At 42.8% G+C, this 25,958-nt stretch overlaps 1 protein-coding gene across 5 annotated transcripts in view; it reads right to left on the bottom strand.

Annotated features, from left to right (window-relative positions):
• The window catches only part of SCHIP1 (schwannomin interacting protein 1), a 212,957-nt gene that overhangs the window by 166,794 nt on the left and 20,205 nt on the right, over nucleotides 1-25,958 (bottom strand). For 2 of the 5 annotated variants that reach the window (XM_069083476.1, XM_069083480.1), the window contains exon 2: nucleotides 1,389-2,177. In XM_069083476.1, coding sequence (XP_068939577.1) covers nucleotides 1,389-2,159 — 771 coding nt within the window. In that variant the 5' untranslated portion in view covers nucleotides 2,160-2,177. The other 3 variants (XM_069083477.1, XM_069083478.1, XM_069083479.1) reach the window with 3 other exon arrangements.

Below are 25,958 nucleotides of genomic sequence, written 5' to 3'. Positions count from 1 at the left end.
AGAGAGAGAGAGAGAGAGAGAGAGAGAGAGAGAGAGAGAGCTGTGTCATGTGCCCAGTCCTAGAGGGAGTATTTGGCTTTGATTGAAAGATTCCATGCCTTCAAGTCACAAAGAGGAGGATGGCAGTGGTAAACTCAACAGCCATAATTAAAACATTTTGATGTTATGTTAATTTAATAGGCACTTTCTCCGGGGAGTCCAGGCAGTAGCTTGTGCAAGCAGCAGCTCTGTTGAAAGGTGCTCCCCCCTCCCCCAATGGTTCCATTTTTTTTTTTTTCTAGGAAATGCAGTTACGATTCTCACCCCTGGTGTCAGAAGTGCATGCACCCAATTTCCACTAGCCCTAGGGCCCTGGAGTCTGAAAATTATACCTGCAAGGCAAGCATTTTCTGTTGCTTCCTTACAGCCGTCACACAGAGAAGCTCATTTAAACTCTGCCCCTCAGTTGCATTGGAGGGCATCATTAATGATTTTAAATTGCAACTGGTGCTCTGTCTCAAAACAGTGATAAATGGGGAGCCCTAGTCTCCTTAAAAAAAAAAAAAAGGAGACGGTATCTATCCTTCTCGTGGGCAAAAAGGATTTGGGACATGTGCTAACCTGTCCAGTATTCCTATTACAGATGCTCACATAGCAGCCCTCTCCTCCTCTCTCTCCTCCTCCCTCCCCATACTCCTCCTTGTCTGGGTTTCCTGAATTGAAGACAGTTGCCTCCGAGAAGGACTGGAGGTGGCCCCGTTTTCAAAACGAGGAGGTAGGCACCCTGAAAAGGGACAGGCTCCCAGAAAGGCAAACGTTTCCCTCTCGCAGAAGCCAGGGCAAGTGAATTTCGCCCGGTTTCCCAGTCAAACAATAGTGTCGATTTCAGGAAAGCCCCAAGTCCCTGCGGATGCGAGTGAACGGTCCAACTACCCAGCACACAGAAGGGCGAGGTGCCTTCCTGCTGGCTTCGGGGCAGTGGTGGGGGTGTCCTCAGAAGGGGGAGCAAAAACCCACCACCACCCAACAGCTGCATCTCAGAGACTCCGGCGGCGGCAACTCCCGCCACCCGAAGTCTTCCCTTTAGCCGCCGGGTCTGGGTGCCAAGCATCGCCCCGGTGACTCACCCCACCGGGTAGCACCGCTTTCGTCTGCAAAACTCCATACCAGGGGGATGAGTCGCTGGTTCCATGAATTCAAGACTTTGCGTGGCCCTCCCTCCCCCTCGGTTTCTCCCCTTTCCTTCTCCCCCCCCCGCCCCCCCCTCCTGAAAAGCCAGACACAGCTTAGTCTACAGAGAGTGAGCAAAGGATGGGAGGGAATGGAGGAGGGCAACAGAATGAATGGGCCAAGATCCTCGCTCTCTCTCTCTCCGCACACAGTATATTAAGGACAACCAAGCAACTTACCGAGGTGGAGTTTGGTTTCCCTTGGCTTTGGTTGCGCCCCTCCTGTTCCTGAAACTGTAAGCCGGCGAGATGCCTTTCCAAAGCCTCCCAGTCCATAGTGGGGAGCTGGGGCTCCTCCTTGACACAAGTCCCGCTATCCAAGGGGTGAAGCGGAAGGAGTCCCGCGGGCCCGGGGCCCGGGCCGCCCAGCCTCCCCCCTGCAGGCCGGCCTTTCTGCAGGGGGTTAGGGTGGCCTCCCCGGTGTCCTGTCAGCGGCCGATCGGCCACCACCACCACGTTGCCGTTGTGCCTGAGGTCCGGAGGGGGATGGATGTTGCCATTGGGGACTGGGGGCGGCATGACGGTGCTCCGGGCGCCAGTGCCGGTGCCGCCGCCGCAGCCGCCAGTGGGGGGGTTGCTGACGGTGCTCCTGATGGAGGTGGGGGGCTTCACACCCCCCGGCTCCTTCGCGTAACTCCTCCCGTTGGCCGGCTTCTCATAGCAGTCGTGCCCGGCCGGGTGCCCGTAGTCCCTGCACCCTTGATCTTCTTCCTCCTCCTCTTCCTCCTCGTCCCCTTCTTCTTCCCACTCATCAATCACCTTCTTCTGATAGACCTGGAAACTCTCCTCCTCCTCAGAGTCCTCCAGGGCAGCCACCAAGTCCAGGCTACCGGGGGAGGAGGAGGAGGAGGGCGAGGAGGAGGATTTGCACTCGGAGCACGGGGTCACTTTGCTGGAGTTGGACCGTGAGCTAGAGCGGCTGCTGCTGCAAGCGTCACTGGCTAAATCCATCCCATCCTCTCGGTAATCCTGGGCGGGAGCAGAGAGGGAGACACAGTGAGAAGGAGAAAGAAAGACTGGTCAGAATAAGCCGCCGAGCCCGGCATCCACGGGGAGCGAGACTCCCTCCTGCCGGCAGGCTGGCTGCAAGGCGGCTGCTGTGGCTGCCGGTCTGGGGAAACCAAGTCTCCTCCTCCCCTCGCCCTCCCACCCCACCCACCCCTACCCCCGACCTCGGGGCCGGGAGGAGACCGGAGAAAACCTGAGTCCGCTCCCCCGCCGCCCAGGACTCCACTTGGAAAAGGGGGCACTTGGGCGGAAAGCAGAGGCGTCGGGGTTTCCTTTCTCACCCCACCCAGTACTCCGCCCCCCCCACCCCGCCCCCTGCTAGCCCTTCCTGAGGACCAGAAAGAGACTGAGGAGGGTGATGCACAGCAATGGACGCTCGGAGACTTTTAATGAAGGGGGAAGGGGTGAGAGGGAGAGGAGAGCTCCTTGCAGTTTTCCGATAGGAGCTTCTCTGCGACCCTTTCCTCTAACACACACACACACACACACACACACACACACACACACACACGCAGAGCCTTTCTGCTGGATACAACACTTTTACATCGTCTTGGAGAAGGGACACGAGCAGCGGGGCAGTCACTAGTTTTGTATTTTACAGCTTGCTACCGTAGCCCCTTTCTTTTCTCATCTCCCTCCGGTTCCCCCTGCCAAACCGGGGGGCGGGGCGGGTCTGTCTGTACAGACAACTATGACCGCGACTTTCTGCGCGAGAGAAAGCGGCAAGCGGGGTGGGGCTATTGGTCCTGTCTTACTCTTTCCTGCCCCCACCCCGCCCCGTCTCCAGCCTGTGTCTGCACCCCCAGTTCCCTGGCTAGCCCGGGCGCAGGAGGCATCGCCTGCGTGGGTTTCCTTCCGCGCCTGCCCGCTCTGGCTGGGACCAGGGCTGGGGCCAGGGCTGATTCGCCTCTCACCCGGCTCGGCTCCGCCTCGTGGCCAGCCTAGGCTCCCGGCTCTCCCTCCTCCTCCCAGCCCCACCAGCCTGAGGTGCCCCAGCCCCGAGCCGGCTCATGCCCAGCGGAGCAGCAGCGGTCGGAGCAGCCGAGGTACCGGCACCGCCACGGAGAGAGAAAGCTTCTTACTGGTGACCAAGAACCCGTCCCGACTACAGAGCATGCCCAGATCGGGGCCTGGGCGTTTCAGGCACGCAGTCCGCTCCTCCCGGTTTTCGCTGCAGCTGGGATAGGGGTGGGGAGCTAGGCAGAGAGAATCCGGGGCCGGGCTGGGATGGGGCCTTAAGCCTGAACCCTGGGCGGGAGAGAGAGAGAAAGGGGGCGGGGATAGGGCCCGGGGGAGGTGGCACCAGGGGGAAGAGCCCTTCAGCATCTCTGGACTTCACCCTCGGTGACCAGGGTTCGCTACCTGGGTCTCCAAGTGTCAGCCACTGTAGGGATGCCATACATCTGCAGACAGGCAGAGGCACACAGGCGGACATACACGCACTGTGGGAAGGAGAGTGGGGCCACAGCTCGAGACTCGCGCGAACCTCGAGGTTCTTGGCAGTCCCCAGGCGCCTAGCCAGAGACTCTTTTGATCCCTGGCTATGGTCCCAACCGAGGACTTCAGCTTGCCCTTAAAGCATATGGCCCTAGAAATGCTCCTTCCTCTGGCCCTGGGTTGGTGCCAGGAATCTCCCCAAACGGAAGCCTCCTGAAGTCCCCGAGTGACCCCATGTTGGAAATCTCCCGTTTGGGAACCCGGATGACGTGCGCTCCGTGTTCACCATCATTTCCCCTCCCACCCACCAACCTCCTGGCAGCTTCCTCTCCCTGCTCTGCTTCCCTTCAGTCCTCCCCCCCCCCCCCCCCCCCAACCCTTTCAAAGTTCAAATCCCGAACCTGTTGCGGTGTGAGCCCTCCTTCTCGGCCTCCCGTAGGGAATACATGACTTCTGGGAGGAAAGAAGGACTCTGGCTTGGTCCTGCTACACTACATTCCCGCTGCCTCCATACCTCTGCACTGCCTAGCCCCTAGTTTCAAAAGCACTCTCTCCTCACCTCTGCTTCCAGCTCTGGGGTCCCTTCCCATGGGAAAGCCTTTCCTTTAACCTTTTCCAGCTGTTAGTGGTCTCTGCCTCTGGAAACTACTTGGTATTACTTTGTAGTAGTGTATCTGTGCCCTCTGGGCAACGGATAGAGTGCCGGGCTTGGTGTCAGAAAGACCCGAGTTCAAATCCGACTTCAGACACTTACTAGCTGTGTAACCCATGGCAAGTCACTTAATCCTGTTTGCCTCAGTTTCCCTATCTGGAAAATGAGCTGGAATATCACTCCAGTATCTTTGCCAAAATTTGCCCAAATGGGGTTATGAAGAGTCAGATGAGACTTAAGAGGCTTGGATAGAATGACCAGAGATGGGAAAGTGTGGGTGCCAGTCTTGCCTTTGGCACTGCCAATTCTGTGACCATAGATGGTATTGCTGAGCTTTGCCCCTGAGGCTGGAATCCAGCTCTGCCACTTAATTTGGGCAGTTCCCTTAATTTCTCTAGGATTCAGCTTCTTCATCTGTAAAATGCTTGATTTGTATGAGGTGACCTATGAGATCTCTCCACCTCTTAGCAGGCCTTAAATAGAAGCCAGATGATTGCTAGATCTCTGCATTCTCTCGGAGCTAGTTTTCTAATTTGTGAAAAAGGATAAGAATACCTACAGCCCCCATTTCACAAGGTTGCTTCCATGAGTTCTTGTTTGTACTTTGCAAAGCTTAAAAAAAATCGCTGTGCAGATATCAGTTATTACTATTGATATAGCACTGTCTTCATTTTTGGTCTTTGCATTCCCTGTCTTGGCAACAGTAGCCTCTTAATAAACACTAGCTGAATGAATGAATAAGTGAGGCCCTTTCCGGTTTTGTTTTCAGGGTTATTTCGTTCAGGCCAAAGGTTTAAGGCTAAGGATATTTTCAGGGAAGGAGTCACCAAAATCTAACTTTTGGAAATATGCAATAATCTTAGCCTAGGAAGTATCCTTGGTCTGCAACCGGCAGATAAGTGATTTTGAAAACTACCACTTAACTTGCAAAGATGCTGAAGAAAGAGTTTTGCCATAGTGCTAAATTGAGAGCAGATCAATTTTTGTCAAGGTGTTGGATCCAGTCTGGCTCAGCTGAACCAACTTTCCTTTAGACTGCCCAAGTCGTCTTTGGATGAGTAGGAATGAGGAAATATTTGGAATTCTTTAAAGGGGAGGAGTTGCTGCATTTACATTTCTTCGGGAGGAGCCATTGTTCTTAAAGATTTCTGGGAAGTGAGAGGTCTTTCCTTCCTTCTGTTAAGGAAGATAGGGTTGACTATTAACCTTTCCTAATGCCTGGGTCTTGTGAAATAGCTTGCTTAAGTGGTCTGCGCCTCATTCTTAAAAAAAAGAGTAACTCATTATTACTTTAATATGGGTCTTTTATGGTGGTTTCCATAAAACTGCTTGGCCCACGATATTAACGGGGCTTGATTTTGCCAAATTGTTGAGCCTGGTGTCAACTGGCTGCCGGCCGATCCTACCACAGCATCTACTGAGTTTAACACCCAATTTAAGGCCTGAGCTAGCCCAGTCACTTGTCAGTCCTCAAATAAAGCAACTCTTTCAGATGCCAAGTCCAGCACTGCCACTCTTAGGGCTCTAAAAGTCCTGCAGGCACAACTCGGGTGGATAAACAAAGCCTAATTAAGTTCAGAGAAAGTACTTTGGCCCATTTTCACCTCAAAGCTCTTCCCTTTTCTACCCCACCCCAATGAAATCCAATCACCCCTAAGCAGACTATTTGCCCCAAGCAGAGGGCATTGAGGTGTGGTAGACAGTATCCACAGGACTATCCTCTTGACATTAGCCATAGCTGGTCCGTTTCCTCATCTGTAAAATGGGGATAATACCACCTGTAGCACTGTCTTCCTGAGACAATAGGTGTAAATTCCTGTGCAAAACATGTAGAATCTTTAGTTTCTTTCCAGACAGCTCAAGCACCACCTCCTGCATGGGGTTTCTCACAGATGCTGGAGCCTCTGTCCTCCCTCCCTCTCCAGATTATCTTGTATTTTTTTTAGGTATTGGCTGTTCAGTTGTTTTTCAGTCATGTCTAACTCTTCATGATCCCATCTGGCATATCTACCCATGAACATGGTGTCTCCTTGTGAGGGCAGCCTGTCTAGTGCTTAATAAATGTCTGTGGTTGGGGTGGCTAGGTGTCATGGTGAATGGAGCACTGGCCCTGGAGTCAGGAGGACCTGAGTTCAAATTCAGCCTCAGACACTTAACACAAAAAACTAGCCATGTGACCTTGGGTAAGTCACAACCCCAATTGCTCTCCAAAAAGCAAAAAATAAAAAGTCTGTGGTTGATAATAGCTATTCCAGGGTTATAAGTGTGAGGATTATCATTATTGTATTTCCTCCCCCTGCTCCCCATATGAAGGATTAACAAGATAAAAATTCAAAACAAAACAGAACAAAAATCAACCACTCAGCCTCTGAATCATCCATCACAAAGGCCACCTGCTACAACCTTTGCTCATTTCCCAATAGGTTAGTGTCCTCTCTAAAAACATACTTCCTAGATATTTACCATTTTCTTTGCTGTGTACATGCTCTCTGAGATAGAAAGGAAGCTCCCTGAGGGCAGGGATTGTTTTGATTTTGTCATGCTTTGACAGCACCTGGTGTGTGCCAGAGACCACAAATGCTTGCTCAATTGAGTGCAATAAAATATTGGTCAGGCCATTTACATACCTGGCTGCTTGATGTCTTTACCCATATGGTAAACATTCAGCTAACAAGACAATCAATATAAGGATGATATATTTGGGAAAGTAACTCTGCTGGGGGTGGGATGGGGGAAGGGTGATAGGTAAGATGCTGCCAAATCAAATAGGGACAACCTCTGAATTATCACCACCATTGAATTATTTCAGAGGACTCAGACATCCTAGATTGGCTGAACTTGTCCCCAATTTCACCTTCTTCTCCCAGGAGGACTGGTGGCCCACTTTCCCTTCCAGATCCAGTCTCTTGGCAGCAATCAACTTACCTTGGCACTAGAAGCCCTGGCCCCTCCCATATGTGAAGGAGATTGGAGAGAGAAAAGGAGAGGGGGGAGAGAGAGAGAGAGAGGAGGAGAGAGAAAGGGAAAAGGAGAGAGAAGAGAGGACAGAGAAGGGACAGAGAAAGAGCTAGAGAGACAGAGAAAAAGACAGAGATATGAGTTCATTGAGGAGGTAGAGCCTACATGTTTACACTGATGGTTTCTTTTTCTTCTAATTTTTACCTAAGTGGTTTTGGGACCTTTATTTGCCACATGACCCCTCAGAGGGAGGAATTAAGTAAGGATGATTTGACATACTTATTTTTTTTTTTATTTTTTTAAGGAATCAGGGTTGAGTAACTTGCTCAAGGTTACACAGCCAGTTATTTCTGGGTGTGGTGCTAAGTATCATCCCGACTCTGGGGCCAGTGCTCTTACTCACTGAGCCACCTGGCCACCCCTGATTTGACATACTCATGTTGGGATCTAACTTAGGGTTATTTGGGGCTTTGTATCCCCAGCACCTAGCACATTTTACCTGGCACATAGTAGGTGTATAAGAATGCTTGTTGACTGATTAAACATCAGGGTAGAGAGGCTAAATTTAGGGAGTATCTTACAAGGATGGAGTTCCAGAAATCCAGTTTTTTGAAACATACAAAGAATCTTAGTCTAGTAAGGTTAAAATTTGCTGGGCATCACACAAGCAGTGAGTGGCAGAGCCTGCATTTGATCTGGAGTCCTTTGACCAAATCTGGTGCCCTCTCCAGGGGACCAGTTTCTGTTTCTATTAACTAATGCAAACTAATCCTAAATCTGCAGGCCCTCAAGATGACAGGTAAACATTTCAGAAAGGGCCCCCTTACCCCAATTCCCACCCAAAGAAATTCTCTGGCCTCAGGCTATGCATTAAGGCATATTTTATTTTTGCTCAAGTGAAAGGATAGAATTGACAAGATCTCTCTCTCTTTCTCTCTCTCTCCCTCCCTCCTCTCTCTGTCACACACACACATACTCACTCACTCACTTCACCTCCCTTACCAATTTAAATAAAGTACCATTCCCCAAGCTAACAGTTTAATTGTACAAAACAAGGAAGGATCCTGGGTCCCTCAGTGTCCATGCTAACCAGCCACAGCTTGGTATAAGGAAGAAGGCAATGGAATGGGCTGGGTACTTAGATCCCACTTCTGGTTTTGTTACTAAATAGCTTCGAGACTTTCTTTTCCAGATGCTACTCAAATCCCTACCTTTAGCACAGTCCTGTCCCTCCCAGGCATTATTAGTTCTTTGGACCCTTATCTTAACCCAGTTTTCTCTTTTTATGTATATATATATATATATATATATATATATATATATATATATATATATATGTTATATATCTCTAGGTCTGTAGCTGTTTGCTTGTTGTCTTCTCCATTAGAATCTAACCTTCGTGAAGGCAGGGACTGCTTTTGCCTTTCTTTGTATCATTGGCATACAATAAGCCCTTAATAAATGCTGATTTGTAGAATCATAGATTGGAGTTGGAATCTTAGAGACTGTCAACTCCAATCCCCTCATTTGACTGATGAAGGGACTGAGGCAAAGAAAGGTTGCATGACTTGTCAAGGGTGATGGAGCTAGTATGATGGGCTTCCATTTCCTCATTTGCAAGTTGAGGGGATTGGTGTCCTTTGACTGGGCACTAAACAAATTGTGGAATATAAAGATAATGAGTAACATAGGCCATTGCAGGAAACTAATAATAAGAGAGATTATATGAAACACTGGAAAATTAATATGAACTGATGCAAAGAGAAGAAAAGTAGAAACTAAGGGAAAAAAAGCAAATATAATGACTACAATAATATATTTAAAAAGGCCACTAAGACAAAAACTCTAACTGGATAGTTACAGTAATAACTGGTAGTAATAACTGATATTGGTCCAAAGGAGGGTTAAAGAGATGTAGCTTCTCTTTTTGTTGAAGGGATGGAAGACTAGGGGACCTCTGGGTGCTGAATAGTGTATATTCTGTCAGGTTGGTTTTGCTTAAGGACTTCCTTTGTTAGAAGGTCCACTGGAGTGGAATGAGTTGGAATTGGCCATATCTAGAAAGGACTGCTCTAGGCAAAAAGCAAGGTTGGTTTTTTTTTTTTTACTAGACCAGTGATTTAGCAGTTTTAATCAATTCGGATAAAAGAAACTTCTTCAGCCAAAATTTATGAGCAACTATTCTGACTCATAATCTTAAAGCTGCCCTGGGGGATACTTAGAGGTTAAAAGGCTTTCCAGGGTCATATAGTCAGTATATACTTAACTTCAAGTAACCCCTGAATAAATGAAATATTAAAAAATTGAGTCATGGAATTGAGAGATGGACTGTTTTGCTTTAATAGAGAACTGACTTAGAAGGGCAGGTAGGTGGCACCATAGTGGATAAAGCTCCAGACCTGGAGTCAGGAAGACCTGAGTTCAAATGTGACCTCAGACACTTCCTAGCTGTGTTACCCTGGGCAAGTCACTTCAGCCTGTTTGCCTCAATTTCTTCATCTGTAAAATGAGCTGGAGAAAGAAATGGCACAACCACTCCAGCATCTTTGCCAAGAACACTCCAAATGGAGTCATGACTGAAACAACTGAGCAATAAAACTGACTTAGAGACAGGAAACCCAGCAAGCATTTCTCCAGATAGATCCATGTTAAAAGTCAGAACTCCATTGGAATACCAGTACTAGATGTGAATTTCCTCAAGAAATATATTATGGCATACTCATCAGATCATCAAAAGTAACTAAAAATAATGAAACCCAATGCTGGTAGGGTTGTGGAGAAACAGGTGCACTCATTCAAAGCTGGGAAAACTGCAAACATGTAGAATACTTTGGGAAAGCATTCTGGCATTACATAACAAAAGTTACCAAAACAATCACACCCTTTAACCCAATATTTCCATGGGAGGGAATACAGTCAGATAGTGTAATCAAGGACAAAAAATAGCCTGCTATATTTTCAAAGATTTTCATAGGAGTATTGTAATTAGAAAAGAAATGGAAGCAAAGGAAACATTCAATTAAGATAATGGTAAATTGTGGTACAATAAGGTAGTAGAATACTATCAGGTAATTAAGACCAGCAAGTATGAAAAATATGGAAAGAATTTAATGAAATAATGCAGAGTGCAAAGGCAGAAGCAGAAAAATGGTGTATTCTCTAACTGCAACCATAAGAGAGGAAAAGTGAATAACAATGTATGGACAAAGCATGCCAAGGGAAACAGAAAACTGGTTATACTTTGTGTGTTGAAATGAATTCATTTAGACGTAAATAGTTATCAAGCAAATTTGATTAGTTGTACTGCTATTCAACATGAAGTGTTTTATAAGTTTTTTTTTTTTAAATAGAAAGATATAAAAGAAATGGAAAACCTCCAAATAGGACAAGCAAAGGATGGGAGTGGAGTTAGGGACTGCCATATATAGACATGCTAGAAAGAACTGGACTCTTTACTGTGAAAGTTCTGAAAGGAGTGAACGTTCTTTAAACAGAGACTCTGAGCTTCTAGATTCCAGGTTCTGGTGGATACTGGGACTATAAATTTTGACTAGGGCATTCTGAAGAGATAGATCATAATAATACTGTGCGTGTGGGAGAAGTAAGCATTCATTGGGGGAACTCAGTCACCCATATCTGACCATTTCATGTCTAAATCGTGAAATGAAATTATGGATAGGCAGCTAGATGGTGTAATGGATAGTTGTGCCTTGACTCAGGAAGATTTCAATTCAAATACTACTTTAGACATTTACTAGCTGTGTGACCCTGAGCAAGTAAGTTAATCTGTCCCTATATGTAAAATGAGGATAATACTAGTAATTACATAATAGAATTGTTGAGGATAAAGTGAGACAATACATATAAAGCATTTTGTATAAAGGAGGTAGAGAAGCAGTTCTCAAAGGAAAAAATCAAAACTATGAATAGTCATATAAAAGTTTACTAATTAGAGAAATGTAAATTAAGGCAACTCTGAGGTTCTCTCATACCTATCAAAAAGAAGGAAAATGGACATATCAGAAGGGCTCTAGGGAGTGGGTGAAGGCACCTTAATACATTTTTTGGTCAAGCTGTGAATGGGTTAAGTCATTCTAGAAAGCAATTTAGAACTATGTACCACAAGTCACTAAACTTGGCTTATCTTTTGATGTAGTGATACCATTATCAGGCACATCAAAGAAAGAGGAAAAGGGCCTATATAAACAAAAATATTTATATCAGCTCTTTTTGTGGTGACAAAGAACTAGAAACCAAGGGGATATCTATTAACTGGGGGATGGTTCACCAAATTATGGTAGTCAAATATAATGGAATATTCTTGTGCGAAAAGAAATGATGAAAGGGATAGTTTCAGGGAAACCCGCAATTATTTGTATGAACTGATGCAATGTGAAGTGAGAAGAACCAGCAGAGCTATTTATACATTAATAACATTGTAAAAACATCTTTCTAAGACTTAAGGACCCTGATCAATGCATGACCAACCAGAGGAGGGATGATGGAGTATGTTATCCACAGAAGAAATTTTTGGATTCCAGATACATAACGAGACACACATTTTTGAATGTGGCCAATGCAAGAATTTGTTTTGCTTGACTATTGACTATATTTATTATGAACTTTTTCTTTCTCTTTTTTATATGGGAGGAAGGGAAATGGGATAGAGAAAATAAATTTTTGTTCATTGAAGAAATAAAATAAAGCTATCGCTGAGAAAACATATGCAAAGTGCTTTGTAAAGCTTAAAGTGCTATATAAATGCTAGCTATTACTATTTCTACAACATCAACAACAGCATTTTCTAAATCTTAAAGGACTATCTAATTCAATTCCTTGAATTAGGAGATAGGCCAGCTGTCCATCCCTGCCTCTCCTACTTCTTATCTTTGTGACCTTGGGCAGGTCACAGCTTCTCTGGGCCTCAGTTTCTTCACTTGTGACAAATGATGATGTTGGATTAAGTAACTGATAAGGTCTTTTCCATATTTAAATTCTAGGATTGGAAAAAGCCAAGAAAGACAGAGTATCTTTTTCCATTCAATCATTCTCTCTCTCTGCTCCCATTTGCTTTATTCTTTTCTCTTTTTTTTCTCTCCCTCTTCACCATCTTGTCCCATTATATCTTGCTCAATAGAGGCTGACAATATGTGATTTTTAAATGCTTTATAACTCCTAATTCTTTCCATTAGAGCAGAAATCCAGGAATTCACTCTAATAATAAAACCATTTGCAGGTTAAGTAATTTTTTTAAATAGGAAAAAAGTCCTACCAGTTCTAAATCATGATAGCTCACTATAATGTTAATGTTTGCAAAGCTCCTTTACTCATTGTGACTCTGAGAGGTGATCAATACCATACCCACACTGAATGTTCTCCTAGGTACTCGATGAATGATGAGTGATGTTCAATTGACCACCTGGTCAAGAACTGCCAACCTCTTTTTTGTTGCTTTCACTTTGGATAAGGTATATAAGCACTTTGCAAACCTTTAGTGCTTAATAAATATGAGATTATATAGCTATCACTAATTTTGTTATCTCCAAGTTTGGGAAGCATTCCTCCTGTAGGTCTGGACAGGAAATTTCAAAATAATTAGAAAAGAGAAAGATGATGTTAACCTATTAAAGATAATAATAGAAAGTCTAGAGAAGAAACACATAGTTTGTTTATTATGTAAGTCTGACACAAATAACATGCCTTAAAACAGATAGCCATTCTGACTGTTTCTATACATCTAGATGTAACCACTTAGTAATCTCTTAATCAAGACTATTGCCTTAGAGACCATGGAAAACTCATCTTTGAAAGGAGTTGGATAGGACCTCAAGGAGGCATTTAGTCCAACACTTTATTTTATAGATGAGGAAACTGAGATCTAGAGAGATTAAGTGAATTGCCCAGTGTCACCCAAGTAGCAGATAGTACAGCTTAGACTTGTGCCTAGTCTTTTTGACTCCCTTTGAAGTACAGCTCTTTCAACTGTCTCACACATTTTGGCAGTCTTAAGGGAAACAAAGCCTTTTTCAGGGGGAGGGGTGTCATCTTCCTAATTAATTTAAAAAGCTATAGGCATCCTCCATTAATTAGTCAATCAATAAGCAATAGTCAAAGGCTATATCCAACCACCTTTGTGACTGCTCTTGAATATGCCCTTTCTCTCCTCTGCTGTGGCAACTACTTGGTACAGGTCCTCATCACCTCTTACCAGCCTTTCTGTTGGGCTCTCTGCTTTAAGTATTGCTCCAATGCAGTCTGTCTTCCACTCAGAGGTTCAATGGACCTTCCCAAATCGATAGCCTGACTATCTCTCTCCATCCCCTTCCCCCACATCCCCCCACAGTCAATAAACTCCAGTGACTCCATATTGGTTCCAGGGTCAATGATCCAATCCTCTCTTTGACTTGGCCCCTTCCTACCTTTCCAGTCCTTTTACTTTATTCTCCTGGATCCAGGGACACCAGGCTCTTTGACACTATCTCTGAACTTGGGGCATTTTTGCTAGCGGTCCATCCTCCTTAGTTCTGCCTCTTGACTTCGCTGGCTGCCTTTAAGTCCCAGCTAAAGTCCTATCTTCTATAGGAAGCCTTTCCCAACTTCTCTTAATTCTAGTGCCTTCCCTCTATTGATCATTTTCAATTAATAGGTGCTATAGATAGAGTGGGCTTAGAACCAGGAAGATTCATCTTTGCGAGTTCAAATCTGGCCTCAGACACTTACTAGCTGTGTGACCCTGGACAAGTCACTTAATCCTGTTTCCTCATTTGTAAAATGAGCTAGAGAAGGAAATGGCAACCTACTCAATTCTTTGCCAAGAAAATCCCAAATGGGGTCGCAAAGAGTCTGGCATAACCAGGACAACTGAACAACAAAATGTTATATACATATGTGTGTATACATATACACATATATATGCATATACATATATAAATACAAATACAGAAATGTGAACGAATTAATGATGGGGGAAGGCACTGGCAGCTTGGAGGATCAGGGCAGGCTTCATGTTGGAGGTGGTTTTCAAATAGAACTCTGAAGGAAATTCAGGATTCTAAGAGGCTTGGGCGAGAAGATTTCATGCCAGGTGTGGGGCATGGCCCTTGCAAGGGCCCAGAGATGGAAAACAACCTATGTGAAGAACACAATAGGTATTTGTAAGTCAAATTACAAAGGACTTGTAAGTATCTGCTAAGCAGGGGGCATTGTGCTAGCCCTGAGGCAAGGAACAACATGCCATAGTCTCCACAAAAGAAATTGATGGTATCCCAGACCAAGTGGGTGACTTGGCTAGAGATCCAGATGCCGAGTTATGAAGGCCAGGCTTAGCTGTGCCACCGCAGGTATTTCTTAGATACCTTCTCCCCCAGCCTCAGTTTCCTCATTTGTAAAATGTAGTGGCAACAATTGTATTCCCTATTTCACAGGTTCACAGGTAAAGCAGATAGTAAACAGATAGTGCTTGGTGTGGCTATGGGTTAAGGAAGACTTTTTATTTTTGTTTTTGGGGGGGCTTTTTGTGATGCAGCCAGGGTTAAGTAACTTACCCAGGGCCACACAGCTAGTAAGAGGCAAGTGTCTGAAGTCAGACTTGAACCCAGGTCCTCCTTCCTGATTCCAGGGCCAGTGCTGTAACCACTGTGCCACCCAACTGCCCCTCATGGAAGACGTTTTTCCTGCCATCTACAGAAGCACGTTTTAATTGAATACTTCTCTAAAATCATTAAAAGTGTCTCAACCTTTGGTTCTTTTTTATTCTGTATAAAACCATGGAATTTCACTGTCTTGAAGAGAAAATAAAATTTCGAGAATCACAAATAAAAGGCAAGTTCCTTGGCAGTTTTCAACATGTGGAATACAGTTCCCAGATGGAGGGTAATTACATAAGCCTCTATGGAGGACAAGTGATATTGAAGGGTATGCCAGCTCATGTCAGAGTGGAAGCATTCAGTGTGGTTGGAGGCAGGAGATCTGCCTTCCAATCTGGACTCTGCCACTTACTGGCAAGAAAATCCTGTGTCATTCATGAGATTTCCACATGTGACCTCACTTTCCACATCTGTAAAATGAAGGGGCTGGACTGGAGGACTGCCAGGGTCCCTCCAGTTCTCCAGCAATGATTCTTCTCTGACCTGGGGAGCAGTTGAAGCAATGGGAAATTTGTCCTCAATGGGATTAGTTGGGGTTGAGACATAAGTAGCAGTTAGGCTGCACAGTGTGGAGAGAGAGGGCCTGGCTTGGAATTAGGAAGACCTGAGTTCAAATCTAGCCATAGAATCTAGCTGTATGACCCTGGAAAAGTCACTTAATCCCATTTGCCTCAGTTTCCTCATCTGTAAAATGAGCTGGAGAAGAAAAGGGTACACCACTACAGCATCTTTGCCAAGAAAATCCCAAATGAGGCCATGAAGAGTCAGACATAACTAAACAAGGTGTTGGGATCTTTTTTTTCCATTGAAGTATTACTTTGAACTGGTTAGTAGGGTTGGAGAATCATAGGCTTAGAGGCAAAAAGGTACTTTTACGGTTTCTAGACCAATCCCCTCTTTTTAAAAATAACAACACTGAGGCCCAGAGAGGTTGTGCCTTGCCCAAGGTAGCATGGGATTTGAACGTACATCCCCCGACTTTCACAGGATCAAAGAGTTAGGTTGGAGAGATCTTTGAAAACTAAGTTCCTGTTTCCAAACTTGCTCAGATTTTCATAGGTTTCTCCTTCCCCTTTTCTGACCCTTCCCACCACAGGTCTGCAATTGTTCAGTCTTGCCTGACTCTCTGTGACCCCATTTGGGGTTTTCTGTGTAGAGACACTGGAGTGGCTTGACATTCCTTCTCCAGCTCATTTTACATATGAGAGAACTGAGGCAAACAGGGTTAAGTGACTTGTCCAGGGTCACATAGCTACCAGGTGTCTAAGGTGGGATTGAACTCAAGAAGATGAGTCTTCCTAACCTCACTCTGAACACCATTCACTGTGCCACCTATCTGCCTTTCCATATCATGGACAATTTTAGAAAATTACAGTCTATGAACAACTCCAAATTCATTTTCTAAGACTCAATAAAAAAATCACATAAAAGGACATTTACAGAAATCAGAGTAAGGTTTTGGAAGATCTCAGGAGATAACGTGGTATTAAAAGCAATAGGGACAGAAACCCTAGTGAAAATTCTGGGAAATACTAGATGAAACTCATGGTTTCATCATCATGCTCATGGACCTTGTTTTGGGGGAAGGCTTAGCTAGAGGTTGTGGGCAGTAAAGGCTCACCAGTTTGTCAGGAGAGAAGCACCACATACAATTGGCCTCAGTTAAGGACTAGGGGCATCAAGGCAGCCTGGACTGGGAGCTGATCCCTGCCTGGGAATTTCTGGTTCCAGGGTTCACTTCTAGAACATCCTAGCTGTGTAACCCTGGAGAAATCACTCAAAACTCTCTGCGCTCTAGTCCACCCTCTAAGTCAGGTGAGTAGAGCTTGGGTTTCCTCGTTGGGACATTTATCCTAATGAAATCACAGGTGCAGCCCCTAGCCCTAATACTAATTAGGGACACACTTGCCTAGGCAATCCTGATTCACTGGAAACAAGTGATAGGGTGGGAAGAAGCTAGCCACCACTTAGAGTGGTTCATTAGTTTCTTTGGGTACACCAATCTCCGCACTACAGTTAAGCTCAGATTCGAATTTCTGGTTCAGTCACCTCTGGGACATTATGGAATTTGATTTACCTCTCTGGGTTTCAGTTTCCTTCTTTATAAAACAAGAGTTGGATTAGAGCTTCTTAACCTTTCTGGTGTCGTGGACCCTTTTCAGTCTGCTGAAGCCCACTTCTCAGAAGGATCATGTTTTTAAATCAATAAAATAAAATGCATAGGATTACAGTGAAAATTAAATTATATTAAAATTCAACCAATCAATAAACATCTATTAAGTTCCTGCCATGTATCAGTCACTGTGCTAAGGGATGGAGATACAAAAGGAAGTAAAAAAAAATATGTCCCCTGTCCTCAAGGAGCTTATGATCTAAAGGGAGAGATAATCTGCAAACATATTTATACAAATCAAGCAATATGCAAGATAAATAGGCAATAATTAAGAGAGGCATTGGAATTTATAGGGGTTCAGGAGAGCTTCCAATACAAGGTGGGATTCTAATTGGGACTTAAATATGTGTGTGTGCTGAATATATATTTATTGAATGAATGATTCAATCAAACTATATTGAGGATACCTTTTAAAAAGAGTTTGATATATACCCCAGAGATTTAAACATTGAACAAAAGAAAGCTTTTACTTCTTAAATTAGTCCTTCTAGGGAAAATTTATGGGAAAATATGGAAAAGAATTAGACGGCATGAGGAGCTGTGATTCGCATTGGTTGAGGCAGCACTAAAGTTCCCCAAAGCAGGAGGTCAAGAATCTGGTTAGTTCTAGCACTAAGAGAATATTAGCAGCTCCCATTCTCTGAGTACTCTCAGATTTACAAAGTGCTTTAAATATGTTTTTTCATTTGATCCTCATAACCACTTTGTGAAGGCATTGTTGTTATCACCATTTTACAGAAAAGGAAACTGAGGTCAGGTGACACCTATGACCTGGTCATACAATTAGACCAAAATTGCTATTAACTTATTTACTGACTGTGTGACAATGGGCAAGTTACACCCCCTCTCTGGTCCTTCTCTGTGAAACAATCGAGATGGAATAGACAATTCCTAAGCCTCCCTTCCACTCCAAATTCTAAGATCATTAAGTGCAGTAGCTTATAGTAATGGTGACCTGGGTAGAATCAGAAAGGTCCCAAGGAGTTCATAGAGGGATATCCCCATAGATGGCCAGGCAGGTGAGCCAGTGCCCTCTGTAGGGGAAAGGACCTTAGAGATGCTCAAACCTAGCCCCAGCATTTTATAGATGAGTAAACACTGAGAGGAAGTGACCTGACCAGCCATGTCATACTGGGATTTAGAGGCTGTGAAGGAGGCAGAGCTCCATTCTCTGGGAGCATCTGCAAGATCTGGACAGAGCCCTGGTCCCAACTCAATCTGGGCTGAACCAGGATCAAAGGGAGATATCCCCATGCAGGCCAAGCTTGAGTTCATGAGGGCAGCTGGATTGCTTTGAGATGCTGGAAAGACCCAATAAAGACAGGAAAAAAGTGAAAAACTCAAAATGAAGAGCTTAGAGCTACTGAGTTTGACAATCCCTTCCCCACCCTTCCTTTTCAGTGACATAAGCAGATGATAGTCTAGTGATCCAAAGGTGACCTATGTCTTCATGCTTCTGATATAGGGAGGAAGTGTGACATGATAGAACATGGGATTGGAATCAGAAATACCTGACTTCAGATACCAACTGTGTGACCCCAGGCAAGTAATGTAGCCTCTCTGAGCCTCATCTGTAAAGGGAGGGGTTTGGAATTTATGACCTCTCATGTCTAGGCTGGCCCTATTGAATTATGAAGCAAATTGTCCCTCCATGCCTAGAATGGGCTCCTTCCTTAATTCTGCGTCTTAGAAAACCTAATTTCCTTCACAACTCAGCTCAAGGACCACCTGCTTCATGAGATCTTTCCCCATTCCCCCCACTCCCCTAGCTTCAAGCTTCTTCCCCTGAAAAAATTATCTTGTAATTATTTTGTGTGTACACACATGTGCATGTGTGTATATAAATACATACATATATGTGTGTTTGTGTTTTCTCCTTGAGATCTGTATTCAGCACATAGTAGGCACTTAATAACTGCTTATTAATTGGTTGATTGATTTCAGGCATTATTGTTGGGGAAAAAAACAAACAAATGGATAAACCATGTATTTAACAATGCATAAATTGTCACATAATTTAAGGGGCAAGGTCAGGACTGGAATTACCATTCAGATGCAAGCTACACAGTAGGGGAAATGAGCTCTATTTCTACAAGGGTCAATTTTCCTTAAGTGCTGCTGATTGATTAGATTTTTAATTTTGTTAATCACAAATAAATAACTCACTTTCCCATTTTATTATACAATATTATGGCTCATTGATGCTTCAGATAACATGCAAATTTGCTGACTCTGACGAATACCTTTAATAGGAGGACATATGTATGTGTTCAATTAATCTTCTCAATGGCACCCACATTAACATCTTCCCAATTAGCTTTTCAAAACCCAGACATATGTGTAAGCAACAGAGCGTGGACGACTGGTGACCTTGCCCCATGGCATTTTGGGTAATGGATTATGATAACCTTCTGGAGTTGGCATAGACTGAATGGATGGGTTCTATGTGCTAGCGTAAGAATTCAACATGGCCGAGAACTGGAACTTGGAACAGAGGGTTGGACTTGGAAGTTCTGTTTAGTAATGAAGGATGAGCTCCATGGTGCTGATTAGTTTTTACTGAACTTTTTTTTTTTAATCTTTCATATTCTTTGTTATAAGGATTGTTCTGTAGGAGGCGGAGAAAGGGGGGACACATTGAGTAATGTTGGCAATATAAAAACAAAGGGAGGCTAGGGACTCAACTTGTGATTACACTGGCATGGAGAACTCCCTCTAAGCAATTCTGGTTAGTTGTCTCTTGCAGAGATGCCTAAAACACTGAGAGGTTAGGTGACTGCCCCAGAGCCACACAGCTTTTAGAACTCAGAGACAACACTTGAACTCAGGTCTTTGTGTCTTAGAGGCTGGCAGCCTATACTAGGCTGCTACTCTATAAAAGATAATCAATAGGGGCAGCCAGGTGGCTCAGCAAATAAGAGCACTGGCTGCAGTGTCGGGATAACCTGGGGATCAAATCCGGGCTCAGATACTCAGCACCACACCCAGAAATAACTGGCCGTGTAACCTTGAGCAAGTTACTTAACCCTGATTGCTTAAAAAAAGAAAAGATAATCAATAATAACTTTTAAAAGGAAAAAAAAGTTACTACAAGCAATCTCCCAGACATGTTAAAAAAAGTCTTGCTTTTTGCATGAGAAATAGCAAATAATAGAATTTTTGACTCGATGCTGCTTCTTGTTTCTGACCAACATAACTTTCTTTCTACCTCTCCTATCTTATAGAGAGTAAAAGAGAAACTTTACAATTTGGTCTATGGTGGTTTTAACTATTATTTGTAAATTCCTGCTTTCTAAGTCTCTTCTGATACTTTCCTGGGTCATCAAAGTTTTCCTGGGTTCCTAAGGGCTGATAGAAGCCAGGCTGAGGCGGAACTTCCCAAGCCGGGAACAGGACAAATCAATGACATTTATAGAGCTCCCTTGAGGCTTGCAAAGTGCTTTGTGGTCCCTAATGGATATTATTCCAAATCTTAAATAAAATCCAAGCAGAGGGAGGACAGCAAAGTATCCAACTATTATTCACTAAGATCAAGTTGGGAAAGGAGACATCTAAGGTCCAACCTCAGAATAATAATCGACATAATTAATCACATTAAAAACAACAACACTCCAAGGGTTTTAGCCTCTGTGAAGCAAGTATTATAGGTGTCCTTGTCTCTGTTTGCATCTCTATGCCTTTGTATGAGCTGTTCCCCATGCATGGATGCTCTCCCTCCTCACCTCCATCTCTGAAAACCAGAAATCTCCTTCAAAATTCAGCTCAAGCACCACCTTCTATACAAGTCCTTTCCCAATCTCTTCATTTGATAGTAGCTTCCCTCCAAAATCTCTTTATAGTATTATATATTTGTTTTTTCATAGACATATATATATATATATATATGTATGTATATACACATTCAGGAAGATGTGGGTTCAGGTCCCTTAAACTATCAGTGTGCTAAGCAAACATTCCAAATCCTAAATTTTAGAGAAGATGTTGGCTTGTATTGGTAGTGGGAGTTATCTTGTCCCGATGCAATGTACTGTGCCTATTGTAATGTGGGTCTCATGCTGAGTTAAATCTTCTCAGGATTCTAAGGGATGCAGTTTTACTGAAGTTTCTCTCTGACTCAGTTCTTTTTTTTTTTTTAAAGCAATCAGGGTTAAGTAACTTGCTCAAGGTTACATGGCCAGTTATTTCTGGGTGTGGTGCTAAGTATCTGAGCCCAGATTTGATCCCCAGGTCATCTTGACACTGAAGCTGGTGCTCTTACTTGCTGAGGCACCTGGCCGCCCCTCTGACTCAGTTCTGAGACTTGTGTTGGGGCATTTCTGAATGTGACAACTTGTAGTAAATCAGGCAGATATGAACACCAGAAGTGTTGTACTCATGATTTGGGGACAAATATAATTTATCTGATTATAGTCAGAAGATAAGAATTTGATTATAGTCATAAGCTGAGGTGGGGTCACTTTCAGAGAAGATCCAGAGTCTGAACCTCTAACAGCAAGCACCCTAGCACACCCAGGATGGCCTGCTAGCACAGGTTATTTTGATCTGCTTTATAAAGGAAAGACAGCTTTAAAGGGGTTAACAATCCTACTTTCATTACAGAGAAAGAAGTGAGTATAGAAAATACAAGCAGAGAAATTAGCACAAAGACCAACAGACAGGGCTCCAGCTGATCTGGATATGGCAATATTGCTATGCACTCTACATACATCACCGGATCAAGGTAGTACAGACATCTAAGCAGCTGGAGGGGCTCTGAACATATGGCTACTCAGAATCTCATCCAGGGAATCAAAAGACCCTTCTCATAAGCGAACCCCTAAAGCAAAACACCAACCTCCCAGAATATATAACAAAGACCTGGCCCCTGATTGACTGAGTGCCGAGGAGCTTGAAAATCCTTGTGCCCCAGCACTTAATTGGAAACTCCCCATAGCCCAGAGTCCAGTTAGCTCTGGGTCACAGCTCTATGTGCCTATTAATGTACAGGGACAATCTTCAAATTCCCTTAACATTATAGAACCCAAAAAGATAATGGACAAGAGAAGTGAATTGATGGATTTCAGAACTGCATCAACTAAGCTTAAAAATGGAAGTGATGGATTCTACAGTTGCTGCTGAGAAATAAGTTGAAGTGAGACAGATAGTTTGGAAACAAAAGCACTGAAACAATTCAGTAGATCATTAGTGTGGCTGAAAGAGATGTTCATGTCAGCTTAGCATTGGAAGCCATCTATTCAATACAGAAACTACATTCATTAAGGGAATTTAGGGTCAGTTTCTGAGACAGAAAGAAGATTACTGAAGTTTTTGGTTTTAGAGATTGTATATTAGCAGGAACACATAGGGTCTCATTACTCATGTGCCTCCTTGAAAGGTGTCTGTGTGTGCCCTGTCTCCCTCAAATTGTTGGGAGCATGTGACCCAAGTTTATGTGTGGTTTGTGGTACACATGCTTTAATATCTGAGTACCTGTGATATTATTATCTAATTTGTTTAAGATATCACCTTTTATGTCTAAGTCATGTGTCCTTTGAAGTTTAAATTAGTCTGGAATCTGAAATGTTAGTCTATACCTAATTTTGGTGTAATTTCCAGTTTTCTCAGCAGTTTTTATTGAATGTTAAGTCATCATTAAAAAACACTTTAGAATTTTCTGGAGATGAACCACCTGACTATTCCTTCTCTTCAATTCTAGGCTTAATTCACTCTCTCTTTACTCCATCTAAGTTATCTATGTCTCATGCCATTTAAAGTTACCATATTTCTACTCTCTATGTATCCCGAATATGCCTACTTATGTACATATTCTCTGCTTTATGAGAACATAAGTTTAAAAAAAATAGCAAAGTTCACCTGGAAAAACAACAATCAAGAATCTCAAGGGAGATGATGATAATGATGGTGATGATGATGAATATGATAAAAGATGCAGCAAAGGAGGCCCAGTAATACCAGGTCTCAGATTATGCTAAAAAGTAGTAATCGTCAAAATCATTTTGTTATTCACTAAGAGAGGGAAGTTGGTCAGTGGGACCTTTTAGATCCACAACATATGGAAGCAAATGAACACACTAATATAATGTCCAACAAACCCAAAGACCCCTTACTGGAGTAAGGACTTAACATTCAATAAAAACTGCTGAGAAAACTGGAAATTACACCAAAATTAGGTATAGACTAACATTTCAGATTCCAGACTAATTTAAACTTCAAACGACACATGACTTAGACATAAAAGGTGATATCTTAAACAAATTAGAAGAGCAAGGAATAAATTACTACTCAGATCTATGGATAGGGAGGAGTTGATGGGAAAGGGATAGAGTAAATCAGAAATGAAATGAGGAATTTTGATGACATAAAATTAGTTTCCGCACAAATAAAACCAACATATTTAAAATGAAAAGGGAAATAGGTAATTGAAGTAAAAGTCTTTGTAGAGGGTTTCTTTAATGAAAGTCTTATATCCCTTAGAGATATAAGGAACTGTTTCAAATTTGTAAGAATAAGAGCCATTTCTCAATAGATAAATGGTCACAGGATATGAAAAGGAAGTTTTCAAAGAAAAAAAATCCAAAGCTATATTAAAAATGTAAACCATATTAAAATGCTCCAATACCAATAATAATTAGAGAAATTCACATTAAAACAACTGAGTTTCCACCACATAGTCACTGTATTGGTAAAGATGACAAATAAGAAATATGAGAAATGTTGGAAGGGCTTTGGGAAAACAGGTACACTATTCAGTACTTAGTAGAGCTATGCATTAGTTCAGCCATTCTGGAATGCAATTTGAAACTATGCTCAGAAAGTTACCAAACTCTTTATACCCTTTATTTTTTAAAAATTAAATTACACTTATTTTTTGTTACATTTTAAGTTTTAAGCTATCTCCTTCTCTTCCTCCTCACCCCACACTAGAGAAGACCACCATTCCTCTCTCACACACATGTGTATTCACAATGTGTCATGCATATGTGTACATATGCAGTTCTTTCTCCTGAGGTAGACAGCACCTTCCTTCATAGTTGATTTGAATATTTATAATACTCAGTATAGATTAGTCATTTAGGTATTCTTTGAACAATATTGCTGTCACTGTATCCAGCATTCTCCTGGTTCTGCTCATTGTACTCTTCATTGTTTCATGCAAGTCTTTCATGTTTTTCTAAAATCAATCTGTTCATCACTTCTTACAGCACTGTAGTATTCCATCCCGATCATGCACTACAACTTGTTTAGCCATTCCTCAATTGATGGGCATCCCTTCAATTTCCAGTTCTTTGCCACCACAAAGAGAACCATTGTAAATATTTTAGAACATAAGGGTTATTTTCCTTTTGCTCTGATCACTTTGAGAAACAGACCCCAGTAATGGTATTGCTGGGTCAAAGGGTATATGCAGTTTTGTAACTCTTTGGTCATAATTCTAGATTGCTCTCCAAAATGGTTGGATAAGTTCACAGTCCCATCAACAATGCATTAGTGTCCCAATTTTTCCACATTCTGTATATACCCATTAGCCCAGTGATATCACTACTAGTTGCATCTACCCAAAGAGATCAAAGTAAAAGGGAAAAGACCCATATGTAGACAAATACTTCTAGCAGCAAAAAAAAGACTCTTAAAGTGAGTTATATTCACTTGTTAGGAAATGGCTAAATAAATTATGGTACATGAATGCAATGCAGTATTATTTTGAAATAAGAAATGTGCCTTTAAGAGAAAACAGAAGATCTATATGAACTGATACTGAATTCAGTGAAGCAGAACTAGGAGACAATTTCTACAATGACAAGAACATTATGACAAAAATGATTTTGAAAAACTTTTGAACCCCGATCTGCTGATCATTCACAAACCACAATCCCAGAGGACTTAGAGGAACCATGCTACCCAATTCCTGACAAGAAGGTGATGGATGTAAAATAAAGAATAAGACATATACTTTTAGATGTGGTGGTTAACAGAATCTGCTTTACTTGACTATGCATATTTATCATGAAGTTTTATTTGTCTTTTTTCTTTTTTGTTAAGTTGGAGAGATGTGGGAGGAAGAGAAAATAAATGCTAGTTAGATGAAAAATAGCTAATTAAAAAAAGAGAAGATAATCCCTTGGGACTGGAGGCTATTTTTTCTTTTTCTTTGGATCTTCACTGCCTGGCACAAAGGAAGAATGTAATAAATGCTTCTTGATTGATTGATCTATTCCTATATATATATATATATATATATATATATATATATATATGTATTGATAGATGGGTATTAGAGGTTTTCTAAAAATGAAACTAACAAAGTTAGATTTATGATCAGGAAACAAAGGGGAAATTTAACTTGGAAAACCCACAAATGAATGCATCAGGGAAATCAGCTATGAGTTGATGACCAAATAGGAAGGGGAAACCTGAAAACTAGGCAGGTTGAATAGGGACTTAAGGGAGAAGGCAGAAAGCAAATTAAATGTGAGTCAGAAATGTGGTCTGGCCCATGTCAAATATCTCCATTAATGTGCTGTGGCTTCAACAAATAGCTCAAATTGCAAAGAGAGTTGCTGCATGGGCAATGGCAAAGGCCAATGGCTAACCTGAGCCTGACCAATCCTTACCAGGGTAAATTCTTACTCACATGGCAGCCAAAGTTGTGGAGACAGACTTCGAAGAGTTCAAATAAGTGGGGACAAAAATAATCAGAGGAAGGGATTGATTGGAGAAGGAAGATCAAAGGGAGCCAAATTCAGAGGGGCTGGCTGGACAAGATTCAAAAAGAAACAAGCTATTTGAAGAATGTAAATGGTGAGGCAAGATAAGAGATGAGAAGTCATAGGGTGGAATTGAGCCAAGAGGGAAGCTAGTCTGACAGCAAGCTAGGT

This window comes from Petaurus breviceps, unplaced genomic scaffold, assembly GCF_028583685.1.
Source record: "Petaurus breviceps papuanus isolate PSGF00001 unplaced genomic scaffold, PetGlider_PUasm1.0 173, whole genome shotgun sequence".
Lineage (NCBI taxonomy): Eukaryota > Metazoa > Chordata > Mammalia > Diprotodontia > Petauridae > Petaurus > Petaurus breviceps.
This window is presented reverse-complemented; position numbering and strand designations above follow the sequence as displayed.